The following is a 20,918-nucleotide window of genomic DNA, read 5'->3' as shown; positions in this document are numbered from 1 at the left end:
GTCTTTGATCACTGCCCCCTACAGAACCTTGTTTAATTTGAAGATGTCATGGGTTCCGAAAACAACACTGTGAAGGAGGAGAGGATGCTTGGGGGGGCCCCTCATGTATCTTATAGCTGGAAAGAACTGTTTCCCCACCTGGCATTCAAACTCCTCCAGGTTCTATCATTGATGCCATTTTTCCTTAGACAAGGGTCCCTCTAAGAAGCATCCAACTGTGACCTCTGAACAAAGCATCTCCCTCTTGATATTTTTAGCAAAAGCTTTGGGCCTGATTTTTGCATCTAAAACTCTTTGGGCATGCCAGTAAATAATTTTTAAAATTTAGCATGAATGTGAAAAGCTGAGTCCACTAGAGCAATGCAAACCAAAAGCGAATGCTCCAGCAGTCATCCAAGCTCTTCTTCCACAGGATCATTTATCAGTCAAACAAGATGATGAAAGAAGTGAAAGATGGCCTTGCTCGATGGTCCAGCCCTTAATCATCATCCAGGGTGTTCAGAGGCTATGAAACACAACACAGAAATGCATTCATTTTCATAGGATCAGATGGGAGACGTGCAGGCTGGTGGCATAAATCTGATGAAGAATGCATTGAGCTGCTTCTGCAAATCAAAACATGAGGGGATTTCAAGAAAATGAGATTCAACTTCTTGGATTCCAGTCAGTACAAGACACATAATTCACAGGGCCTGCACAAAAGAAAAAATGTGGGGCCTTTTTTCTAAAATTATGAAGAATTTCAAGACAGCTATAGTAGACTATTAAACCAAGCAGAGAGTTCTTTTGAGCATGGGGACCTGTGTGACAGCACAGGTCACACACCTATGAAGCCAGCCCTGGCTCCCATGGAGAACAAGGTAATTATTTTTACTGATGTGACAAAACATCAGAATAATCTGAACTTGACGCTGCTGGACAGGTGAGAACTGTTCATTTCTTCACAGGAGTGCCGACATTGCCACTGAGCTAGGCATGTCAATTAAGCAAATGGAAACATTTAGGGACTCCATTTATCTCCCATGGCTGAGCCGCCCTGACCTTGCTGGAATGGGAACCTAGCCCCGTAATAGAGCAGGCATGCAGCATTGGTGGGATTACTCACAGAATGTCGTAGCCGTGAAGCTGCACTTCCAGAATTCACTCATGTGTTCTGACGAGTAAGAATGCTTCTTTCAGCTTATGCATCTTTTTTTGCTAAGAATGCAAACCTTAGAAAGTGTTGTGTGACAGATGACTGCATAAAGATGTGATATATATATATATATATATTGTTCAGCCATAAAAAAAAAAGAATGAAATAATGCCATTTGCAGCAACATGGATTAAATTAGGAGCTGGGGATTAACAGACACTTTACTATAAATAAGATAGATAAAAAACAAGGACCTACTGTATACACAGGGAACTATATTCAATTTCTTATAATACCATACAATGGAAAAGAAAATATATATGTGTATGTATAGGTGTAACTGAATCACTTTGTTGTACACCTGAAACTAATATTGTAAATCAACTACACTTCAAAAAAAATTTTTTTAGAAAAAAAACCAAAACACAGTGATGTGATGGAAAGAACTACCTTAGAAAAATGGTCGTCAGGCAAGACCGACCCTGGGAACAGCATTCAGAGCACTGCACCAGCCAGTGCAAAGGCTGAGCAGGAAACGAGCTTGTTTGACAGGAAGAAGAAAGGCTCGGGATGGGAAACAGGGACGGGAGAACAAATGGTGAGAGATGAGGCTGGAGGCCCGCTCCCGTCAGCAGGGAGCAGACAATAGCAATGGGCGCATAACAAAAGCCTCCCACTCGCCACACTAACGACCAAAATCTCCAACTGAGAAGGCTACAATAAAACGCGCCATGGGCGATTTAGAAGCTGGTATCGCTTCCCTTGGGGCCCGTCCTTCAGGCCGTTGACAGGTTCATTTTATTGGCCCTTTACCGCCATCTGTTGGAGATATTCGGTATCCCACGCCGTGGTCAACACCCCGCCTTAATGCAGGCATATACCGGACACTCCGGGTGGGACGCCGCAGTTCAAGGCCTTACCAAAGCCCTCCGAATTCCTACTGGTGACCTAAACCAGATTCAGATCAAGGCTCACAATGCACTTTACAAGATACACAGAGAGATGGGCCTTAGAACAGGACACTTCCATTTATCCGACGGGCTGGCCTCACTGAATGCCAGAACAGGCTTTTCTTACAGCCCCTACTAAAATTTAAAAAATAGTGCCTGGTCGTCGAATAGCGCCTGGGTCATGCCTGCCCACAATCCCTCCCATGCTCAGTTCTCCCCCTTCCGGGCACCTGCACCTTAGCAAAACGCTCTGGAGACACTCCTGTTGCCTGTTCTTGCCATCAAAAGTAACACCTAGTCCTGATTTCCCCTCCTCCGGACCCCCCTACACCTATTCCCTCTCACTCCTGCCGCCTTCCAGTACTCCAATCAAGATGGTGGACAGAAGACAGATAATAGGGTGGGATTCTTTCGTTATCGAATGCTTCTCCTTCCCGCCACCGCCCCAAGTGTGCTGATTTGGATTCCTGATGATCCTAACCCGCTACTCCATTCCCCACCCCACCCGGACCCCAAGTTCATAAACTGCAGGAGCCTTCTGTTGGGGGCTCCCCCAGCGCTGAGACCATCCCAGGTGCTGATCCACCTGCCCTATGGTGCTGTTCCAGGGGGAAAATCCAAGGGGTAGATGTCAGTCCTTCTTCAGTTTAGCCTCTTGCTTCTACTATCCAAGCTTGACTGTTACTGCAATTTGGACTTCTCTTAACTGGCTCCTCTGACACCTGGTGGCTCCGCCCTCTCTCCAGCCCAGCTGAGCTCCTGACGGGACAGTGGTTAAGAGTGAACTTACAAATTTTACTTACAAACCAGAAACAGGCACACGGACATAGAAAACAAACTGTGGTTACCAGGGGGAAACAGGTAGAGAGAGATAGATTAAGAAGTTGGCGTTAATATGTACACATTACTATATATAAAATAGATAAACAACAAGGATCTACTGTATAGCACGGGGTGGGGGAAAGGCACACATAGTAAAAGGGTTAATGGGATTTATCTGATTTTTTTTAATTATATTTGGTTAAAGTAATAGTATCATTATATATATTTATATATCATTAAACAGTATCACTAATAGTATTAATAGTATCATGAAATATATATATATATATGCTAGTCCAGTCACAGTGAATGTTAAGACTTTGGCTGAAAATTCTGGGGCAGAGACACATTCTTTCCAGCAAGACATGAACAAGGAATCCAAACAGCACAGGAGATGCTGGCAGTCACACTGGGACCACAAGGAGCAAGAAAAAACACTTTGGAGAACAAAGTAGAGAAACAGAAACTAGGTCCTTGGTGTCATCACTTGATTCTGGACGAAGCCTTACCCCGCCTAGAATATTTATTTACCTGAGCCCTTTATTGTGTAGGCCAATTTCAGTTGGGTGTTTTGTTACCTGTCACCAGTCTCCTAACACACAGAGTGGATCTGAGAGGGACCAAAAGCTCTGGGTGGCAGCCGGGGTCCCCAGGGAAGCCCACTCGGAGACAGACTGTAGGGTGCAGGACATTTACTAATGATTGCCCCTGGGGTCGACGGAGGAAGGAGGAGAAGCAAGCAGGCAGGGCCGGGCAGGCCCAGGGGCAGCTTCAGCCAACCCCACAGGGACTTCTGCAGCCAGAGTGGCCTCTGGGGTTTGCACGCCAAGCAGTCCTTGGAGGAGGGAAGGGGTCTGGCTTTGGAGAAGGTGGCTCTCCGCAGCTCAGGCACACCCAGAAGGGACTGACCATGGGAGGACACCTGCCAATGGCCCTCCGACCCTGTAACTGAAGCCACGAGCCCCTGTGTGAAGGGGTCCCAGGAGGCACACCTCTAAGTCCCCCACAGAAGAGTACGTGGCAGGGGATGGGGTCAGCTAGGCCCTGAGGATGAGTTTGTGCTCACGTCCACACACAGTGTGGGTAAAGGCCATGAAGCTGTGGAAAGACAGGCAGACAGCTGGACTGGAAGAGAGATGGCCAGCAGCAATGAAGGCCCAGCAAGTTCCCAGGGGGATCAAACCCAAGGAATCTCCCCACCATCCCAGCACCAGCCTCAATGGGTCTGGGCACCAATCAGAAGGGAAAGCTGGGCCCCACTGCACCAGGGATGGGGGCGGCTGGGGACTCAGGAGACTCAGGCAGGGGGGTCACTCCAGCGTTTCCCGAGAAGTGTGGAGCCCCAGATGCCATCAGCACAGTTGCCCACCCCTGATCTTAAGACAAAGTCCATTCCTACCTCTGCTTCTCAAGGCCTCGCTGGGAACCCCCCAAGCACTGGCAGAGAACAAATGCAAATCAAGGTTTATTGGTAAATAGGACTTGACTAAGAATTCCTACCTCGCCCAAGTAGCAGCACCAACCAGAAAGGAGGGAGGGAGGGAGGGAAGGAAGAACTGCAGACCAGGAGCTGAATGGGGGCGTGGTCTTGGAAGGAGAGAACTCAAGACTCCAGGCTGGGGAAGAAACCGGGGGAAAGGGTGGCCCAAGGCCCCAGCATCTAGAAGGGCAGCGGCTCTTCCACAGGGATGTTGAGGATAACGTCCATGTCCGGGGTGCACCTGGTGGCAAAGAGCAAAGAGGGGTGTGAGAGGCCACGCAGGGGAGCCCTGCTTTTTAGAACATTGGTGCTGGGAGGGAGGGGTACAGCTCAGGGGTGGAGCGCATGCTTGGCGTGCACCAGGTCCTGGGTTCAATCCCCAGTGCCTCTGTTAAGGGAAAAAAAAAAGTAGAACATATACTCAACTGGGGAGCCCCATTCCAAAGCAGAACCTGTGACCATGCAGCGCCAACACACACACACACCAAAATGAAAAAGGAATTGGTTCAGCAGGACCCGTGTTCCCCGACAGAGGTCTGAGGTCAAGAGGGAGCAGGAAGTCAGCTCTGAAATACGAGGGGCCCCTCAGGACAAGCACTCTCTGGAGTCAGAATCACAGCTCCTCCTCTCTGAGCCTCCCTCCTCCCACTGGCACCTATGTAACAAGCATTCACTATGTGACAGACCCCAAGCCAGCCTCTGTGTCCTCATCTGTCAAATGAGGGAGTAATTTCAACCTCTGTCCTCAATAAAAGGATTAAAGGAGATGGTGCTGGCAGGTAACATGGACTCAGTAAATGACAGGTGTTAGTCTGTCCATCAAAGTAGCAAGAGCAATGGGTCCCCATCTGCGCTATTTTCCCATCTCAGTGATCAGCATGAACATTTATGAGGCTCCAGGACATCCTCTCTCTCCTCTCTCTCTCTCTCAATCTTTTCATTTGGGGGAGAAATCATTTTTTTACTTTATTACTTTGGGGGGGTAATTAGGTTTATTTATATTTATTTATTTTAACAGAAGTACTGGGGATTGAACCCAGGACCTCATGCATGCTAAGCACGCACTCCACTCCTGAGCTAGACCCTCCCCCATCCCTTTCAGTCTTATTCCAAAGTGTTCAGAGCTCAGACAGGGACCCTGGCTGCCTACTTACCACACCCCTGAGACACCAGCCTCAAAATGCTATTCCTTCAGTTCCCCACTGAGCCCCCTTTGCCTAGTGAACTCCTACACATCTTCAGACCTCAATTCAGAAATGTCCCATTCTCAGGGACACCTTCTTTGATGGCACCTCACCATCCAGATATGCTCTCCCAGGGCCATATCCATCCCTCTCCCTCAGTGGCTCTGGGCTCAGCTGCGACGTGATATGTCTGTGGCTCGTTATCAGTTAATGTCTGGTCCCCTCCTTGGCTCCACAGTGGCAGAGCCAAGGGTCATTTGCACTCACAGTGCCTGACTCTGTAGGCACATCATAAATTACACAGTACTTTTTAAGGAAAAGAAGAGGAGAATGAAGAGAAGGAGGCAGCGGAGGAGGAAGGAAAGGAAGAAGAAGAGACAGACACAGAAGCTAAGAAGAAGAAAAATAATCTGCAAATGGCAGGCCATCTGGAGAGGCGTGGCCTGGGGGGACCCCCAGCTCAGACCCAGAGAGCAGAGAACTGGTTCTGGAAGGAAGGAAGTTCTTCTTTGGGGCCCTGGATTCTGCCCCACAAAGAAAACATCTTTTTCACCTTGCAATGTGTCTTCCAGACTGTTCTTCCCTGGAGCCAACCACCCTACTCAACTCCATCTTCCTGAACAACCCAGGAGCTTAGGGGTGCACCCACTTGGTTGAAACATGGAATCTAGGAACTGGAAGGGTTCAGAGAGATTCCCTAACTCAGCCTTCTGGGCACAGATGGGACACCCGCAGCCCAGAGATGGAAAAGGGCACATCCGCCACACGGTCAGTGGCAGGGCTGAGGCACAATCCCAGGTCTCCTGCCTCCCTGCACAGGGTGCTGCCTTCCCTGAGAACAACGAGCTTCTTCAAGCCCAGAGCCTGGCTGGTTTAAGAGGCAGCTGCAAAAGGATCACGTACTTGGCTCTCCGAAGCAGAACGTCCGCAAATACGATCTCTCGGGGTTCCCAAATCTGAGCCTGGAGCTGTTCCATCTCGGCCCGTAAGATGGGTATTTCCTTCTCAAACTGGTCCATAAACTGAGGAGAGCAGGGGAGGGTGAGAAGTCCCCAGCCAAAGGGAGAAAAGTGCAAATTAGATGAGCAATAAAGACGTCGAAGGAAATGTCCTGGGCTTTGGCACTGGGACTCCTGGACTCCAGGGACGGGCCCCTCTGTGCAGGGCAAGGCCGGCTCATGATTACTGACTATGTTCGATGGTGCTGGAAAGGGTGAGGGGACCGTGGAGCACAGAGACAGGTTGTAAAGGGGTGGCAGTGCTTCCTAATGAGAATGAATGGGGCTGGTGGAGATGACAGAGGCCATTCACTCAGAAGACAGATGAAGGTGCAAGACAACGAAAATGATGGCGAGAGGGTGGTGATGGCGGAGTATGCTAGCACTGGTCATGAGTGATGGTCAATGAAAAGAATTCAGAGGTGAAAACAGGGGATGCGGTGACAGTAGTGATGGTCGTGTGAGTGATGCTTGGTGATGTTGCTGATGGGTCATGACCAGTGGTGGTGGTGAATGAGCCAAGGCCTAGGCCAGCACTAATCCCCCTCTCAGATGAATGACAAGGGACATTAATGGCACTGCCAAGATGGAAGGCTAACACCAGAGTTAGAGACCTCGTGGGTGCCAGATCAGAACCAGCCTGATCCAGGGGTCCTGGGGACCCCCCACCCTCCTGCTCTCTCCCAGAGGGGACCACCACCTTCATGCTCACTCACTTCTCTGAACTTGCCCATGCACTTCAGTATGGCCTGGCTGTTCCAAGTCTTGTACAGGAGAGCCTCCTGGTTAGCATGCTGGATTTTCTGTGGAGGAAGGAGAGGTCTGGCCCCCAGTCTCTACCATGCACTGGGTGCCAAGGTGAGGGTGTGGGGGGCCTGAAGGCAGAGGCCAAGGAAAAAAGCAGGGCTGGGAGCAGGACCGACCACAGTAGCTGGCTACCCACCACCACCAGAGACCTCAGCAGTTTTTTCTTCTTCTTCTGAATCTGGTTGGACATGGACGCCAAGACCATCCTGCACACCTCTCTCAGGTCCTCCAGCTCATCCTGGGGGTCAGCAAGGGAGTATTGGGCACCAGCCCTGTCTCCCACATGATTGGGCGAGGCCAGGCCAGGGGCCGACCTACCTGCTGGCTCTCCTTCATCTGCTGCAGCTGGTGCCCAAGGTCGGCAACCTGGACCGACTTGATGGGATACTCACGGTCCTTGTAAGTGCTCACGAAGCTCAGCTCCTCGTGGGTCTTCTCGATCTTGGCATTCAGCTGCTCCACCTGCTGCTCCAGGTCTGCAAGGTCAGGAGGGACAGAAGGCAGGTGCGCCCCTCAAGGACCACTCAAGGGAGACCCGAGAGGCAGAGCTCTCCTTGACCAACAGACTGGGGTCTGGGCTGAAGTGAGCTCACGCAAGGCTAGGAGGTGGTGAACAGTTAAGCTCTTTACCTTCGCAGAAGAGGCAACACTGGGTTGGAAAGAAAGTATCCCAGTGCAGGATCCCTAGACCAGCCCCAGCTCTGCCACTGACTCACCACATGACCCTCCCTCTCTGGGCCTCCGTCTCCTCATACAAATGCTCCCAAGTCAACAAGCCCAGGGAGATGGCGCGACACTGGCTCCTGAGACATGACCAGGGCAGGATTAAGACAAGTCTATCCTGCTGTCCTCCATGGAAGGGATCCCCAGTGTCTGAGGCAGCCTGACACACTGCCCCTCCCCTCAGGAGGCTTCTGGTCTGCTTGGGAGAAAGAGACCACAGGTTCAGCAGGTCTGAGGCCAGTGACCTGTCCCAGCCACTGACTCCCAGAGGGACCTTGGCAAGAAAGAGGTGGACTGGGGTTGGATTCTGGGTCCTAGCTGTCTAACCTTCCATGGACTACTTCACTTCCCTTAGCCTCAGTTTCTTCATCTGTAAAATGGGAGAAGGGTCCAAGTCTCACAGGTAGTTGTAATGATGGAGAGCAGGCCCATAGAGACAAGGCACAGAGGGCCTGCGAGTGTTAAGTGCTGGATAAGTAAGCCGGTAGCCCTGCACCTTCACAATTCCACCTGCCTCAGAAGGGAGGTGACGGGCCTGATGGTTCCCGAAAAGGAGGTGCCTCCAGAATGCCCAGCCACTGACCTCCCAAGAGGACTAGGGGAGCATCAAGGTGCTGGCCCCAGGGATTCTTACTGTGTATTTTGGATTCCTCCTTCTCCTCCCACTCCTGAAGCTCACACTTCATCTGCTGCAGCTTCTTCTGGTTGGAGCACTCCAAGATGTTGATGATGGTCTGTGGGCAGGGGGTGGGGGGGGTGGTCAGCTCACCCTGAGCCTCTGCTGGCATTGCCAGAGCATGGGCTGTCCGGGGACTCAGCACTTCCTCAGGGGAGTCCCCAAACCCAACCCCACTCCCAGGCCCAGGAACCTGACTAGAGGTCAGAAAGCCTTCATCTGCTGCCCCCCCTGCACCCCAAACTCTCCCGCTTCCTGCCACCCGCCTCAGCAGACGGCCCCACCATACACTCAAGCACCAGGCATTGGTCCCTCCTCCCTCTTCTCACCCAAAACGTGCCAAGTAGAACAGGTTTACTCCCCAAACAGCCCGCGCAGCCATGACCCTCTCTCCACCCCCAGCGCCACTGTCTCATTCAAGTTCTCTTCACCTTCTGTCTGAAACAGCACAACGGCTTCTCCTAACTTGTCCTCCTCTGACCTCTTCCCCACATGGCAGTCAGAGTGCTCTTTCTTGAAAAAACAAACAGCCGGCCACATCCTTCCCCTATTTAAAGCCCTCCAAGGGCCCCCCTCTGCCCTGTAAATAAGGTCCAAATTACTTACCCTGGCTGACAAGGAGCCCCCCGACCCAGCCCAGGCTGACCTCCCCTCTCTCTGACCCCTTCCTCACACCTGACTGTCCAGCCACACGAAGCGCCACGTGGCTCCTTGAGCCAGCCATGTGCCTCTCCCCTCAGGCCTCGTGGACCCCCAGCCTCTGCCTGGGACCAGCGCTGCTCTCCACCAGTCAACACTGACTTCTGCAAGTTTTAACTCAATCATCACTTCCTGATCCTCCATGTCTGTGTTACAAGGCCTCTCCTACCTCCCCAGGTCCCCATCCCCATCACAGTCCACACAAAAGGCTTTCTAACTGCCTGTCACCCCACTTGAATGAAAGCTTGATGTGGACCAGGTGTCTCACTGGGTCCTGTTTCCCAAGGGCCCACAAGAATCAATCCAGATGAGCAAGACATAAAACAATGGAGGAATATCAGACAATAACTTTGTCGAGGTTTGGAGAACATGTTTGGTCTCTGTTATAGATAGAATTGTGTCCCTCCCCAAATTCATGTGTTAAAGGGCCAATCCCTTCCCCCACAGTCCGGTATTTGAAGAGAGGACCTTTAGAGAGGTAATTAGGTCAAAAGGGTGGGGCTCTACTCCGGAAACTAGTGTCTTTCTAAGAAGAGGATGAGGCACCCAGGGCTCTTGCTCTCTCTCGCCCTCTCCCCCCCAACACACACACACATACAGAGGAAAGGCCAGATGGGGACAGAGCAATAAGGAAGCCATCTGCACCCCAAGGAAGGACACCAGACACCAACCCCGCCAGCACCTCTACCTTGGACTTCCAGCCTCCAGAACTGTGAAAAAATAAGCTTCTATCATTTAAGCCACCCGGTCTGTGGCATTTTGTTGCGGCAGCCCAAGCAAACCAATGAAGACCCCAAGATGTCGGAATTTCTCTTCGTCTCAGAGGCTCCAGGTAAATTCAACTCCTCTCCCCGCCAGGCAGACTGCAGTCAGAGGGTAACTGCTTCTCCATTAAACCATTTTCTCTGACTCTTCTCCAGCCAGAATCCCTGATCCCCTGTGAACTTTCAGCCCTCCCATGGAAGTCTCACCAACCTCTCCCAGAGAAGGCTGTGGATACTGGGCTCTCTGCAAATCACTCTTACCCACAGGCCACGAGCGCCACCACTGGGTGAGGGTGATAATCCCAGCATTGTGGAAGGAGCACAGATCCGGGTGTCAGACTGCCTTGGTTCTGATAACAATCATGCCCACCCCACACGGCTGTTGTAAGGGTTGTGTGAATACACACATAGTATTACTCCGTGTTAGTATCTGCTAACGGTGCTGGTGGTAGCAGCTAATTTCTCTTACACCCCTACTGTGTGCCAAGTACAATGCCTCTTTGGAGTGGGTGCTACTGTGCCCCACTTTACAGAGCTCAGAGGTTAACTCAAAGTCTTCCAGCTAATAAGTGTTGGTTGGGATGAGCTCCCCACCCCCCCGCATCCCAGTCTGATTCCAAAGCCCAGGTAGGTTGGGGCGGGGGTTGGGGGCAAGGTGTTAAGATTTATGTTCCAGATGGAGGAAGCAGGAAGCAGCTTATGCTACAGGCCGGGAGAGGCGGGGAGAAGGCAGGAGAGGGCGCCCGAGCGCTCAGGAGGGCGGCGGCGCAGAGGGCAGAGGCGGGGCTGCCGGGCCACGATGGAGGGTCTCACCGAGAAGACGTCCTGCTGCTGCAGCATCACCCGCACTTTCATGGCCGAGCTCTCCTCCATGTCCTGGATGGCCTTCATCAGCTCCACAGTGAGCTTGGAGAGGAAGTCTTCGTGGTTGCAGAGCTCCTGGTGTGAGATTCGCCGGTTCCTGAGCATCGTCTGCGGGCAGAAGGACAGAGAAGGGAGGCTGTGCTGCGCGGGGCTGGCGGGAGCCTCCCGGAGCCTAGGGACCAGTTCCCTCCCGACGGACATCCGCCGCCTTGTGGCCTCAACTAGTAAATGCCACCCAAGTTGGGCGGCGGTTCCCCATTGTCTGCAGGTCAGAGCACCTTTAACTATTTCATCCATTCTGAAACGCCAATTTCCCCATAATTTTACATCTCTACAATGGGGATATGTCTTACAGTTGGTGGTGTGTCACAATGTAATCGATAAATATTTCATTAGCGGGTAATTAAGATAAAGGTCTGCCTTATTGTCTATGGCTTCTTATAATCAATGAAATATAGCAGTGGTAACAGTTATAGAAAATGCCCAAGTGGGAAAAGAAGGTGGCCCAGGAGATGAGCCATGTCTGGAGAAGAAGCAGGAGAGGCAGAATGGATGATAATCACTACCATTTCTCATCAGGCAGCTGAGCTGAGGGAGGACTTGCATTTCATACAACACCGCTGGGGATAAGCATCTAAGGGATTAAGTGACTTGCCCAAGGTCACCCCCAGCAGGTACACATAACCTACAATAACAGTAACAATGGTTGAGAGTGGCCTCACTCAGCCCATGGCACACAGTATCAGTTCACCCTCCAACAACCCTTTGCTTACAAACTCTATTGTACTAACAAGGGGAAGTTCAGCTAGGTTAGATGACTGCCCTAAAGTCACACAGCCAGAAAGCAGTGGCACTGAAATTCAAAAGGCAGACTGCTGACTCCCACTGCCTGTCTTTCTGCTACACTAAGACAAGGAATTGAGTGGGCCTAAGGCTATAAGGCGTGGCCAGACCTCACCATGATCAAGACTTGGACTTTAGGCCTCTACACACCTTGCTTCAAATCCCAGCTCTGCCACTTACCAGCTAGCTGAGGGAACCTGGGCAAGTTAGTTCACCTCCCAGAACCCCATTATCCTCATTCTGTAGGTTAGGAAACCAAAACCCACTTCAGAGAGCTGCCATAAAAAATAAATGAGGTTAGGTTCACGATTAAGCCGCTTAGTGGCAGTGCGTCGCACACCCGGCACACATGCAGTCACCTGTCACCATTCTTCTTTATTCCTTCCGTTCTTCCTCACTTGTCTGCCCTTTGCTAGAAACTACCCCTTTCTAGCCCTCAGCTCCCATATTCCTCACACAATAAAGAGAGTAAGAGGATGAACGCACAGAGGACTTATGAGCTGGAAACTGTGCTAAGCACTTAGCGCGCGCTCCCTCATTTGGAGCTACCATTAGCCCCACTTTAGAGAGGCAGAACTTGAGGGTCAGAGAGATTTGGGACCTTTCCAAGGTCACACATAGCACGGCTGTTGTCCTGGAAGTCTGGGCTCCTGGCCACTCCACTATCTTGCCTTCACATCTCCAGACCAAAACATCTCCAAATATGGCCCACTGGGAACAGAAGCATCTTGTGAAAAACACCAGTCTCCAAGCCTTGGGCCCAATGAGCCCTACTCCCAGGTGATTCTGATAAAGTGTAGACCTCGGCTGGAGAAATGGCTCTTCCCTGACTCCTAGAATCTAGTGTAGAAGCCTGCTTTGTGTCCCCCCCAACCCTTACCCCAATTTGTAATTACAGAATTACAGTTTGAAATTATCTCCCCCTTTCCCAATTTCTTTTTCTCCTAGGACTTATCACCACCCAACATAACCTATTTTCTTATTACCTTGTTTCTTATCTGTCCCCGAACTCGAATTTCACAGCCAGGAGGGCTCTGAAATTCTCTGGGCTTTGGCTGTTTGGTCACAGCTGCATCTCCAGCACACAGGACAATGCCTGGAGCTCCGTAAGTATGGGCTGTATAAACTGCTGGGTAACTATTCTTTGGAGTTTTTAAAATTCATTGGTTATGTGTCTTCCCACTAAAGTATAAGCTCCATCACAGCACAGATTCTGAATGCCGTGTTCATGGCCGTGTCCCCAGCATCGAGCACAGTGCCTTGGACGTCATGGGTACGCTCTCAGGAGTTGTTGATCGACTAAATAACTGACCTGAGGCTAAGGGGCAGAGTCAGGATTCTACTCCATCTCCAAGAGGACAAACCAGCTGGGTAGTTTCTACTTCCTTGCTCTGTCTCCCCCTCATTCCCGCAGTCCAGTCTGGCCTGAGCAGCAACCAAGACTCCTGTGAAAACCTAAGTCAGATCACAGCCCTGCTCTACTCAGAACCCTCCAGGGTCTTCCTGCCTTACTCAGTATAAAAACACAAAGCCACATCATGGACTACAGGGCTGTATACAAGCTAACCCTTTCCCGCCACAACCCACTATCTTTCCTCCTCATCACCAGCTCCACCACACTGACTTTGCCAACCTCAGGGCCTTTGCATTTCCAGTTCCTCTACCTATACCACTCCTCCCTCAGATGTCCCCACCTTAGTGGCCTCCTTTGATCACTCTCCTAAAAGTCATAGTTACTCCCTCCTCTGTGCCTCCCTAGTTCCCTAACCTTAACCCTTCTACTTCTTCATAGCTCTTATCCTCACTACACATATTATATTTTTATTCGCCTTGTTTATTGTCTGTCCCCCCCAACAGAATGTGAGCTCCCCAAGGTCACAGGTCACACTGCAGGTGAATCCTCACACTCAGAACAGGGCCTGGCACATAGTAGGTGCTCAATAAATATTTGTTGACTCAGCAAATGAATGATTACAAGAGACAGTGTTAGGAACTGGTAAGGAGCACAGGTTTTAGAGTCAATTGTCCCAGTTCACACTGTGTATCAAACAAAAACACATCAACCTGGCTAAAGTCAGGATAAAAATAACATTGGAAATTTGAGTTACTCCTTTAAGAAGGCTGAGCTGCCTCTAAACCATTTTTGAAAAATTGAAGCTTAACGGGAAAAAAGGTTTCAAAGCAAATACATTTTTTCCTAGTTCTTTATATAGTAATCATTGTTCATTGAGCTATTAAAAACTTGCTTGGGGGGAGGGTATAGCTCAGTGGTAGAGTTTGTACCTAGCAACAAGGTCCTGGGTTCAATCCCCAGTACCTCCATTAAAAATAAATAAGTACATAAATAAAAGACAAATTACCTCCCCCCAAAAAAAAATTAAAAAAACTTTCTTGCAGAAGAATTCTTCTATAGAATATATGTATATATATATATGTATGACAAACATGCTGTACACCAGGAATTGACACAATAGTGTAAGCTGACTATACTACAATAAATTTTTTAAAAAGTATTCTTCTATAGTATTTTGTAGTATTTATTGTTTTTATTATTTTACTTTCTGCTATGGACATTAAAGACCCCTCTTCTTTTCAAATACTTCCAAACAATGTTCAGAAGCCATTAAAAACAATGAATGGTGAGAAAAATCAATTATCAAAAGTTCTGTCAGTCACTGTCACAAATTGAACAGGAAGCTCCTAAGCCTTGCTTCAAGGTGCACTGTATTCCATAAAAGGTTAATTTCCTGGAAATTTTTTAAATGAACAAGCCACCAGGACTGTGCTCCTCATACAGTACGATCAGAAGTGATTCTGATCGTTTTCCTGAGTCTTAAACACAACAGCCAACACTTCGGTTAACTGGCTGTGACTCCTGGTACTGCATTTTCTAGCTGTGTGATCTGGTGCAAGTCATTTAGCTCCCTGCACCTTGGTTTCCCCATCTGTAAAATAGGGATGATGCATGCCCACGGAGTTGCTGTGAGGAAAAAAAGAGTCAAGTCAGGGGGAGGAGTATAGCTCAGTGGCAGAGTTCAATCCCCAGTACCTCCATTTAAAAATAATAATAATTTTAAAAAAAAGAGTCAAGTCGGGCACCCATGAGCAACTCAGTGCATGTTTGTTATCACATTTCCCCCCCCTCCCAGCTGCCGGCTGCCAGGCCCTGTTGCCTGTGGGAGGATGTTCCCCATACTCTAATTAGCTGGATTTTGGTCTGTGTCTTTCCAGGGTCCAACTTCCCTCTGCACGGTCCTAGTGGAGTCCTCAGCTGGCTTGTCATCCACAAGGTGGGCTTGGACTGCAAGCCTAGGGCATGGGAAAGGGCAGAGAGAGAGTGAGGGTAGAGCAGGTCTGGGATTAGGTCCCAGGAAATGCACCAGCCATGACAGATAGCCCGGCCCCAGCCCCATCCACTCCCAGCCTTATAATGCATGACAGTCAGACAGAGGATGAAACTCACATCCATCCATAAGCTCCCCAGCCCCACTGTGGGCCTGGTTAAGGGATGGAGAAGCCACGGGACTTTCATGTACCACAGTGTCTGTGGGTATGAACAGAGGGGAGGAGAGGGGTACAACAGACACCCCCAGTCTCTCCCACCAAGCTGGCCGGTGGCAAGGTCAGAAGGTGCAGGGGTTAAGAGCAATAACTAATGAGCCAGAAAGCCTGGGTTTGAATCTGGGTTCTGCAGTCTCCTAGCTATGCGGCCTTGGGCAGATCACACGACCTTCTGTCCCTCAGCTTCTCCGTCTGTATAGGAATAATCATCATGCCTACTTCAGAGGGTGGTCGTGAAGATTAAATAAGAAGTTACTACACTTTAAGTCTTTGGAATAGTGCCTTACACATATCCAGTGCTAAATATAAATTACTATTGTCACTGTTACTACTAATGACCTGAGAACTGGGATCAGGACCACAGCATCAGATAAAGGCCCAGGAGCCATGCAACATGCCAACTCGCTGTCCCTGAAATATGTGTAAAAGCTGTGGTCCTGCCAGATACGAAGTATACAAAGATAATTCAGATCAGAATAAGGCATTTGGAGGGCACATTCTTAGAATCCCTGCTTCTCTCGGCATGCCCGGCACCAGCATGATATAAATCCCCCAAAGCATCACAAGGGCTGCCACTGCCTTCTCAGCCCCCACCAAAATCCCTGTTGGAGGTGCAAGCCAGTTCATTTCTGAAAAATATTATTTCCTTTATAGATCAATTCCCTTAACCCTGGAAAATTTTTGTATTATGAATTGAAGTGATGAAGTAAATTTAAATAATTTTGTATTAAAATTATGAATTGTCTGTACATATCTGGCATTGAATGGTATTGCTTGAGAGATGGAGTGACTAATAGACTAATTTGTGGGAGAAGGGTATAGCTCAGTGGCAAGGTGCGTACCCAGCATGCACAAGGTCCTGGGTTCAATCCCCAGTACTTCCATTAAAAATGAATAAATAAATAAACCTTATTACCCCCCAAAAAAATAGATTAATTTTACAATTCTAATTTAAAATGTGTCAGTGAGATTTTGATTTAGATTTGTTTGAAGCTGGAAGGTTTAAACACCCTTATTAAATGTGTATAAATTACCAAAACTTTTAAGAGAACATAAGAGTACCCATATTTAGATGTTTATTTATTAGATGTACAAAGAATTACTTAAATGCCAGGTTTTGTTAATTAGAACAAGTGAAATATGTGAAAATGAAAGTGAATATATTAAATTTTTAAACGTGGCTTAAACAATTTAGGGGAATTTAATTAACCACGTTCCAAAACCCTCTTTACAAGTGTTTATAAAATTATAAGATTTGTAAATGGAACTTAAATACTTAGGAAGATTTGTAGCTTTAATAATGAGTATTTCTTTTCATTAGTGGTGGTAGCCCTGGTTTATCTTTTTTTTTAATTAAACTTTTTATTTTGAGATAAGTTCAGGTTACATGCAGTTTCAAGAAATAATACAGAAAAATCCTATGTTCCCTTAATTCAGTTTCTCCCAATGGTGGCATCTTGGAAAACGAAGTACAATACCACAACCAGGACACTGACGTTAAGATGGGCAAGATAGAGGACATCTCCACAACCACAAGGATCGCTTCTGTTGTCTTTTATTGTCACTCCCTCACCCTACCATCCTCCCCCAACCTCTGTCCCTAATCCCTGACAATCACTAATTCTCCATTTCTACAATTCCATCATTTCCAGAATGGTATGCAAATGGAATCATACAGTATGTAACTTCTGAGATTGACTTTTTTCACTCAGCATCTCTGGAGATTCATCCAAGTCATTGAATATATCGAAAGTTATTTCCTTTTTATCGCTGAAAGGAATTGCACAGGATGGAATGGATGTACCATTGTCTGTTTAACTCACTCACCTGTTAAAGGACATATGGCTTGTTTCCAGTTTGGGGGTATGATGAACAAGGCTGCTATGAAACATTCATGCACTGGTTCTGAAGTGACCGTAAGTTTTCACTTCTCTGGAATAAATGCCCAAGAGTGCAACTGTTGGATTGTTATAGGAAATGTGTGTTTAGTTTCATTAGAAATGGTCATATTCTTTTCCAGCGGGGCTACACCATTTCACATTCCCCTAAGCAGTGTACGCAGGACCCAGTTTCTCCTCTTCACCAACATTTGGTGTTATTACTATTTTCCATTTTAGCCATTCTGATGGGTGTGCAGTGACACTCATTGTGGTTTAACTTGCATCACCCTAATGGATAAGGATGTTGAACACCTTCTCACGTGCTTATTTAGCACCTGTACGTCTTCTTCAGTCAAGTGTCTCTTTGTGTCTTTTGCCCATTTTCTAAGTGAATTGTTTTTCTGTTGAGTTTTGAGGGTTCCCAGTATGTTCTACAAAGCAGTCCTTTATCAGATATGGTTTGCAAATATTTTCTCCATGTCTGTAGCTTGCCCTTTCATACTTTTAACAGTCTTTCGCAGAACGAAAGTCTTAAATTTTGATGAAGTCCAAGTTATCCATTTATTTCATTTTTCTTTTACAGATCCAGCTGCTGGTGTGAACTCTTCATCTGGCCACCAGTCCCAAAGATTTTTCTCACCTATGTTTTTTCTGTAAGTTTTACTGTTTTACATTTGATTTTGATTTCAGTTTAAATCCACATTTTGAGTCAATTTTTGTGTAAATTGTGTGACTTAAACTGACATTCTTTTTTTCACCTATGGATGTCCACTTGCTCCAGTACCACTTGTGGAAGAGGCTTTCTTTCCTCAACTCAATTGTTTCTGCACCTGTGTCAAAATCACCTGGGTATGTTTGTGTGGCTCTATTTCTGGTTTCTCTGTTCTGTTCCATTGATCTATATGCCAATCCCTCTGCCAATACTATGCTGTCTTGATTACTATAACTATATGGCACACATTAGTATCAGGTAAGATGATTCTTCCCATGTTATTCTTCTTTTTAAGTTGTCATCTATTCTAGGGCCTTGCTTTTCTATATGAATTTTAGAATAAACCTGTCCATGTCTACAAAAAGCCTTGCGGGGATTTTGATAGGAGTTGCATTAAAAACATGGATCAATTTGAGAACTGACACCTTTACTATGTTGAGTCTTTCAATCCATGAACATATAGTACAGTTTCTCCATGGATTTAGGTCTTCTTTGATTTCTTATATCAGCATTATATAAATTTCAGTGTACAGATCCTGTACATGTTTTTTAAAGTTAATGCCTAAATATTTCATTTTCTTTGAAGTGACTGTAAATGTGTTTTTAATTTTGGTTTCCACATATTTATTGTTAGCATATAGAAATGTGATTGATTTTTGTGTGTTGTGCTTGTATCCATTAACCTTGATAAACTCACTTATTACTTCTACTTTCTTTTAGATTTAGTAGATTCCTTAAGCTTTTGTACAGAGACAGTCATGTCATCTGTGAGAAAGATTACCTCCTCCCCACAAGATCCACAAAAGTACTTTGACATAAATGAGAAATAAGCTTCTGTATTAATACTTGAAATCTGGGATTGTTTGCTGTAGTAGTTGGCCTACCCTGATATAAATGTTGCCACCAAGGGCCAAGAGCATCCACTCTATCCTGTCCCCAACTCCCACTCCAGCGCCCAAGTGCCTCTGCCCACCTGGCTGGACGGTTGGCAAAGTCTTCATTTTGCTTTTCTTAGTGTCAACCGTTTGTAGGATTGGAGGCAGAGTAGATGGCTTGGATTTCTGCTTGGACCGCTGCCGTGGAACATAATCCTACCAGACATAACACAATCAGTCACACAGCCTGGTGGGTTCAGATCCCAGCTTCACCCCTTATAGATATCTGCAACCTTGACTAGGTGGTTTTATCTCTCTGAGCCTCAATTTTCTCATCTGTAAACTGGACCTAATTATAAAACCTACCTCCATAGGTTAGTATGAAAATTCCAAGAGACGACATTTGTGAAGTATGTGGTAAGTGCTCCATAAATGTTAGCTATCACTTTTTTATCAGCCAGCCAGAATTTACAAAGCACATCCAGGCTAGGAGGTACAAAGAACTGTGAGAAACAGGAGGCATGGAAAAGACCCAATAGGAAAGCAGAATAGCAATCAGAGATAAATAAGAGAGCAACAGAATATACCCTTACATCCTGATAAGGTGGTGAGAAAAGTGAGGTCAGAGGCACACTCCGGGTCCCACAGCAAATGTGTGACAGAGCCTGGCCTGGAATTCAGGTCTCTGGATTCTATCGCCCGGGACAGTCACGCCGTGGGGGTTGAGGGCAGGCGGACTGCAAGCCCATGGTCAGCGAGCCCCCCACACCTGCCCTAGCCCTCCTGGACTTACCAGAACCTGGAACTGGTGGGCTGTGGAGTAAATCCCAGCGTGGCTCTGTCTGGAAAGAGTTGGAAAGAACTCCCATCATTCCCAGCCCATGGGGCTGCAAGCGGCAAACGTTTGCAGCGGAAACAGGCGATGGGTCTCGAATCCGAAAGCGCAGTTACTATGGACACAAGCCTACCCGGAGCGGAAGAACGCGAGGAAAAAGCAGTCTAGAGAGAAATGGGCAGGGAGAGGGCGGGGCCAAGACCGCGGGAGGCCACCTGGCGAGGACCAGCCGGGGCAAGGTTGGGGACACGCATGCGCACGCCAACAGCCCGCGCTACTCCTTTCACCTACTTTGGGAAGACGCGCGCCATTGAGGAAAATGGAAGAAGAGTCCTCAATCCTTGGGGCCTTGATCTTTGGGGATGCCTATTTATTCGGCTTCACCAACTTTCTTGTCTCAACGTGGGTCGCGCGGCAACCAGGGCCACTCAAACATTGCAGGGAGACCTGACGCTCCCTCTCCCGTCTCCGTCTCCAAGGAAACGGACGCAGACTACTGAGCGCCTTGAGGGACTAACATCGCAAGACAAAATGTAGCCGTCTCCGCGTTCTTTTCAACGCGGTTTCAAATTCCCTTCAGCTGGCCCCGCCTGTCATGCTGAAGAATTATGCCATATTTCTCCTGTCATCAAACCACCATCATTTCCTTCTCCATCGTTACTCTTGCCTGATAACGTTGCTTCCTATTTCACTAGGAAAATCGTGGAGCTCAGTAAACTCACAAGTTCACATCACTTCATTTACCCACCTACACACCTCCCTCCTGTAACTATGTATAAACTACCTACTGACACCGAGTCCTACAGTTGTGGACTGAATCCTGTCCTCTCGCATATTCTCTAAAATATCCCCCCAACAATTCTCCCCACTTCTCCATCATCCTCTCCTCTGTATTATCCTCAACGCTTTAGCAACATATTTTAATTTGTTCTGTTTTTTTAAAGTGACCAGTTCCCATCCAGCTACCCTCTCATTTCTATTTCACTTCACAGCAAAACTTCTAGAAAGGTTTGTTTCCCATTCCTTTCCACCTCTCCAACCAGGATTTCACTCTCCACCTCTCCACCTAAACTGCCCTTGTCAGGGATGCCAGTGGCCTCCACTTTGCTA

General features: G+C 47.9%; 1 protein-coding gene and 1 long non-coding RNA gene across 10 annotated transcripts in view; one reads left to right on the top strand and one right to left on the bottom strand.

Moving 5' to 3' along the window:
- The window catches only part of LOC116657994, a 23,140-nt gene extending 8,871 nt beyond the window's left edge, over nucleotides 1-14,269 (top strand). The window contains exon 2 of the long non-coding RNA XR_004313197.1: nucleotides 14,240-14,269. This is a non-coding gene — a long non-coding RNA (uncharacterized LOC116657994). The remainder of the gene's footprint in view (nucleotides 1-14,239) is intronic.
- C19H20orf96 (chromosome 19 C20orf96 homolog) lies at nucleotides 4,360-20,918 on the bottom strand. 9 transcript variants are annotated; one of them, XM_032462040.1, is made up of 11 exons: nucleotides 20,100-20,910; nucleotides 19,767-19,815; nucleotides 19,072-19,189; nucleotides 15,142-15,254; nucleotides 11,052-11,210; nucleotides 8,734-8,833; nucleotides 7,695-7,852; nucleotides 7,513-7,614; nucleotides 7,286-7,372; nucleotides 6,475-6,628; nucleotides 4,360-4,628 (listed from the first exon to the last, which is right to left on the bottom strand). In XM_032462040.1, exons 1-11 carry the CDS (start codon nucleotides 20,117-20,119, stop codon nucleotides 4,366-4,368), a joined length of 1,323 nt encoding a protein of 440 aa, XP_032317931.1. In that variant the 5' UTR covers nucleotides 20,120-20,910; the 3' UTR covers nucleotides 4,360-4,365. The 9 variants fall into 9 exon arrangements, with proteins under 9 accessions (XP_032317931.1, XP_032317934.1, XP_032317933.1 ...); XM_032462043.1 differs by lacking the exon at nucleotides 20,100-20,910 and adding an exon at nucleotides 17,334-17,463 and having other exon boundaries at nucleotides 19,767-20,085; XM_032462042.1 differs by lacking the exon at nucleotides 20,100-20,910 and adding an exon at nucleotides 17,334-17,438 and having other exon boundaries at nucleotides 19,767-20,085.

Source organism: Camelus ferus, chromosome 19 (assembly GCF_009834535.1).
Source record: "Camelus ferus isolate YT-003-E chromosome 19, BCGSAC_Cfer_1.0, whole genome shotgun sequence".
In the NCBI taxonomy this organism is placed as follows: Eukaryota; Metazoa; Chordata; class Mammalia; order Artiodactyla; family Camelidae; genus Camelus; species Camelus ferus.
This window is presented reverse-complemented; position numbering and strand designations above follow the sequence as displayed.

What these genes read in the sequence shown, in the direction of transcription:
- C19H20orf96 (XM_032462040.1), bottom strand. Translation starts at nt 20,119, where the DNA reads ATGGCGCGCGTCTTCCCAAA. An exon ending in CCCACCAGTTCCAGGTTCTG is followed by an intron (nt 19,190 to 19,766) that starts GTAAGTCCAGGA and finishes TATGTCTGGTAG; the next exon opens with GATTATGTTCCACGGCAGCG. An exon ending in AGCAGCAGGACGTCTTCTCG is followed by an intron (nt 8,834 to 11,051) that starts GTGAGACCCTCC and finishes CCCTGCCCACAG; the next exon opens with ACCATCATCAACATCTTGGA.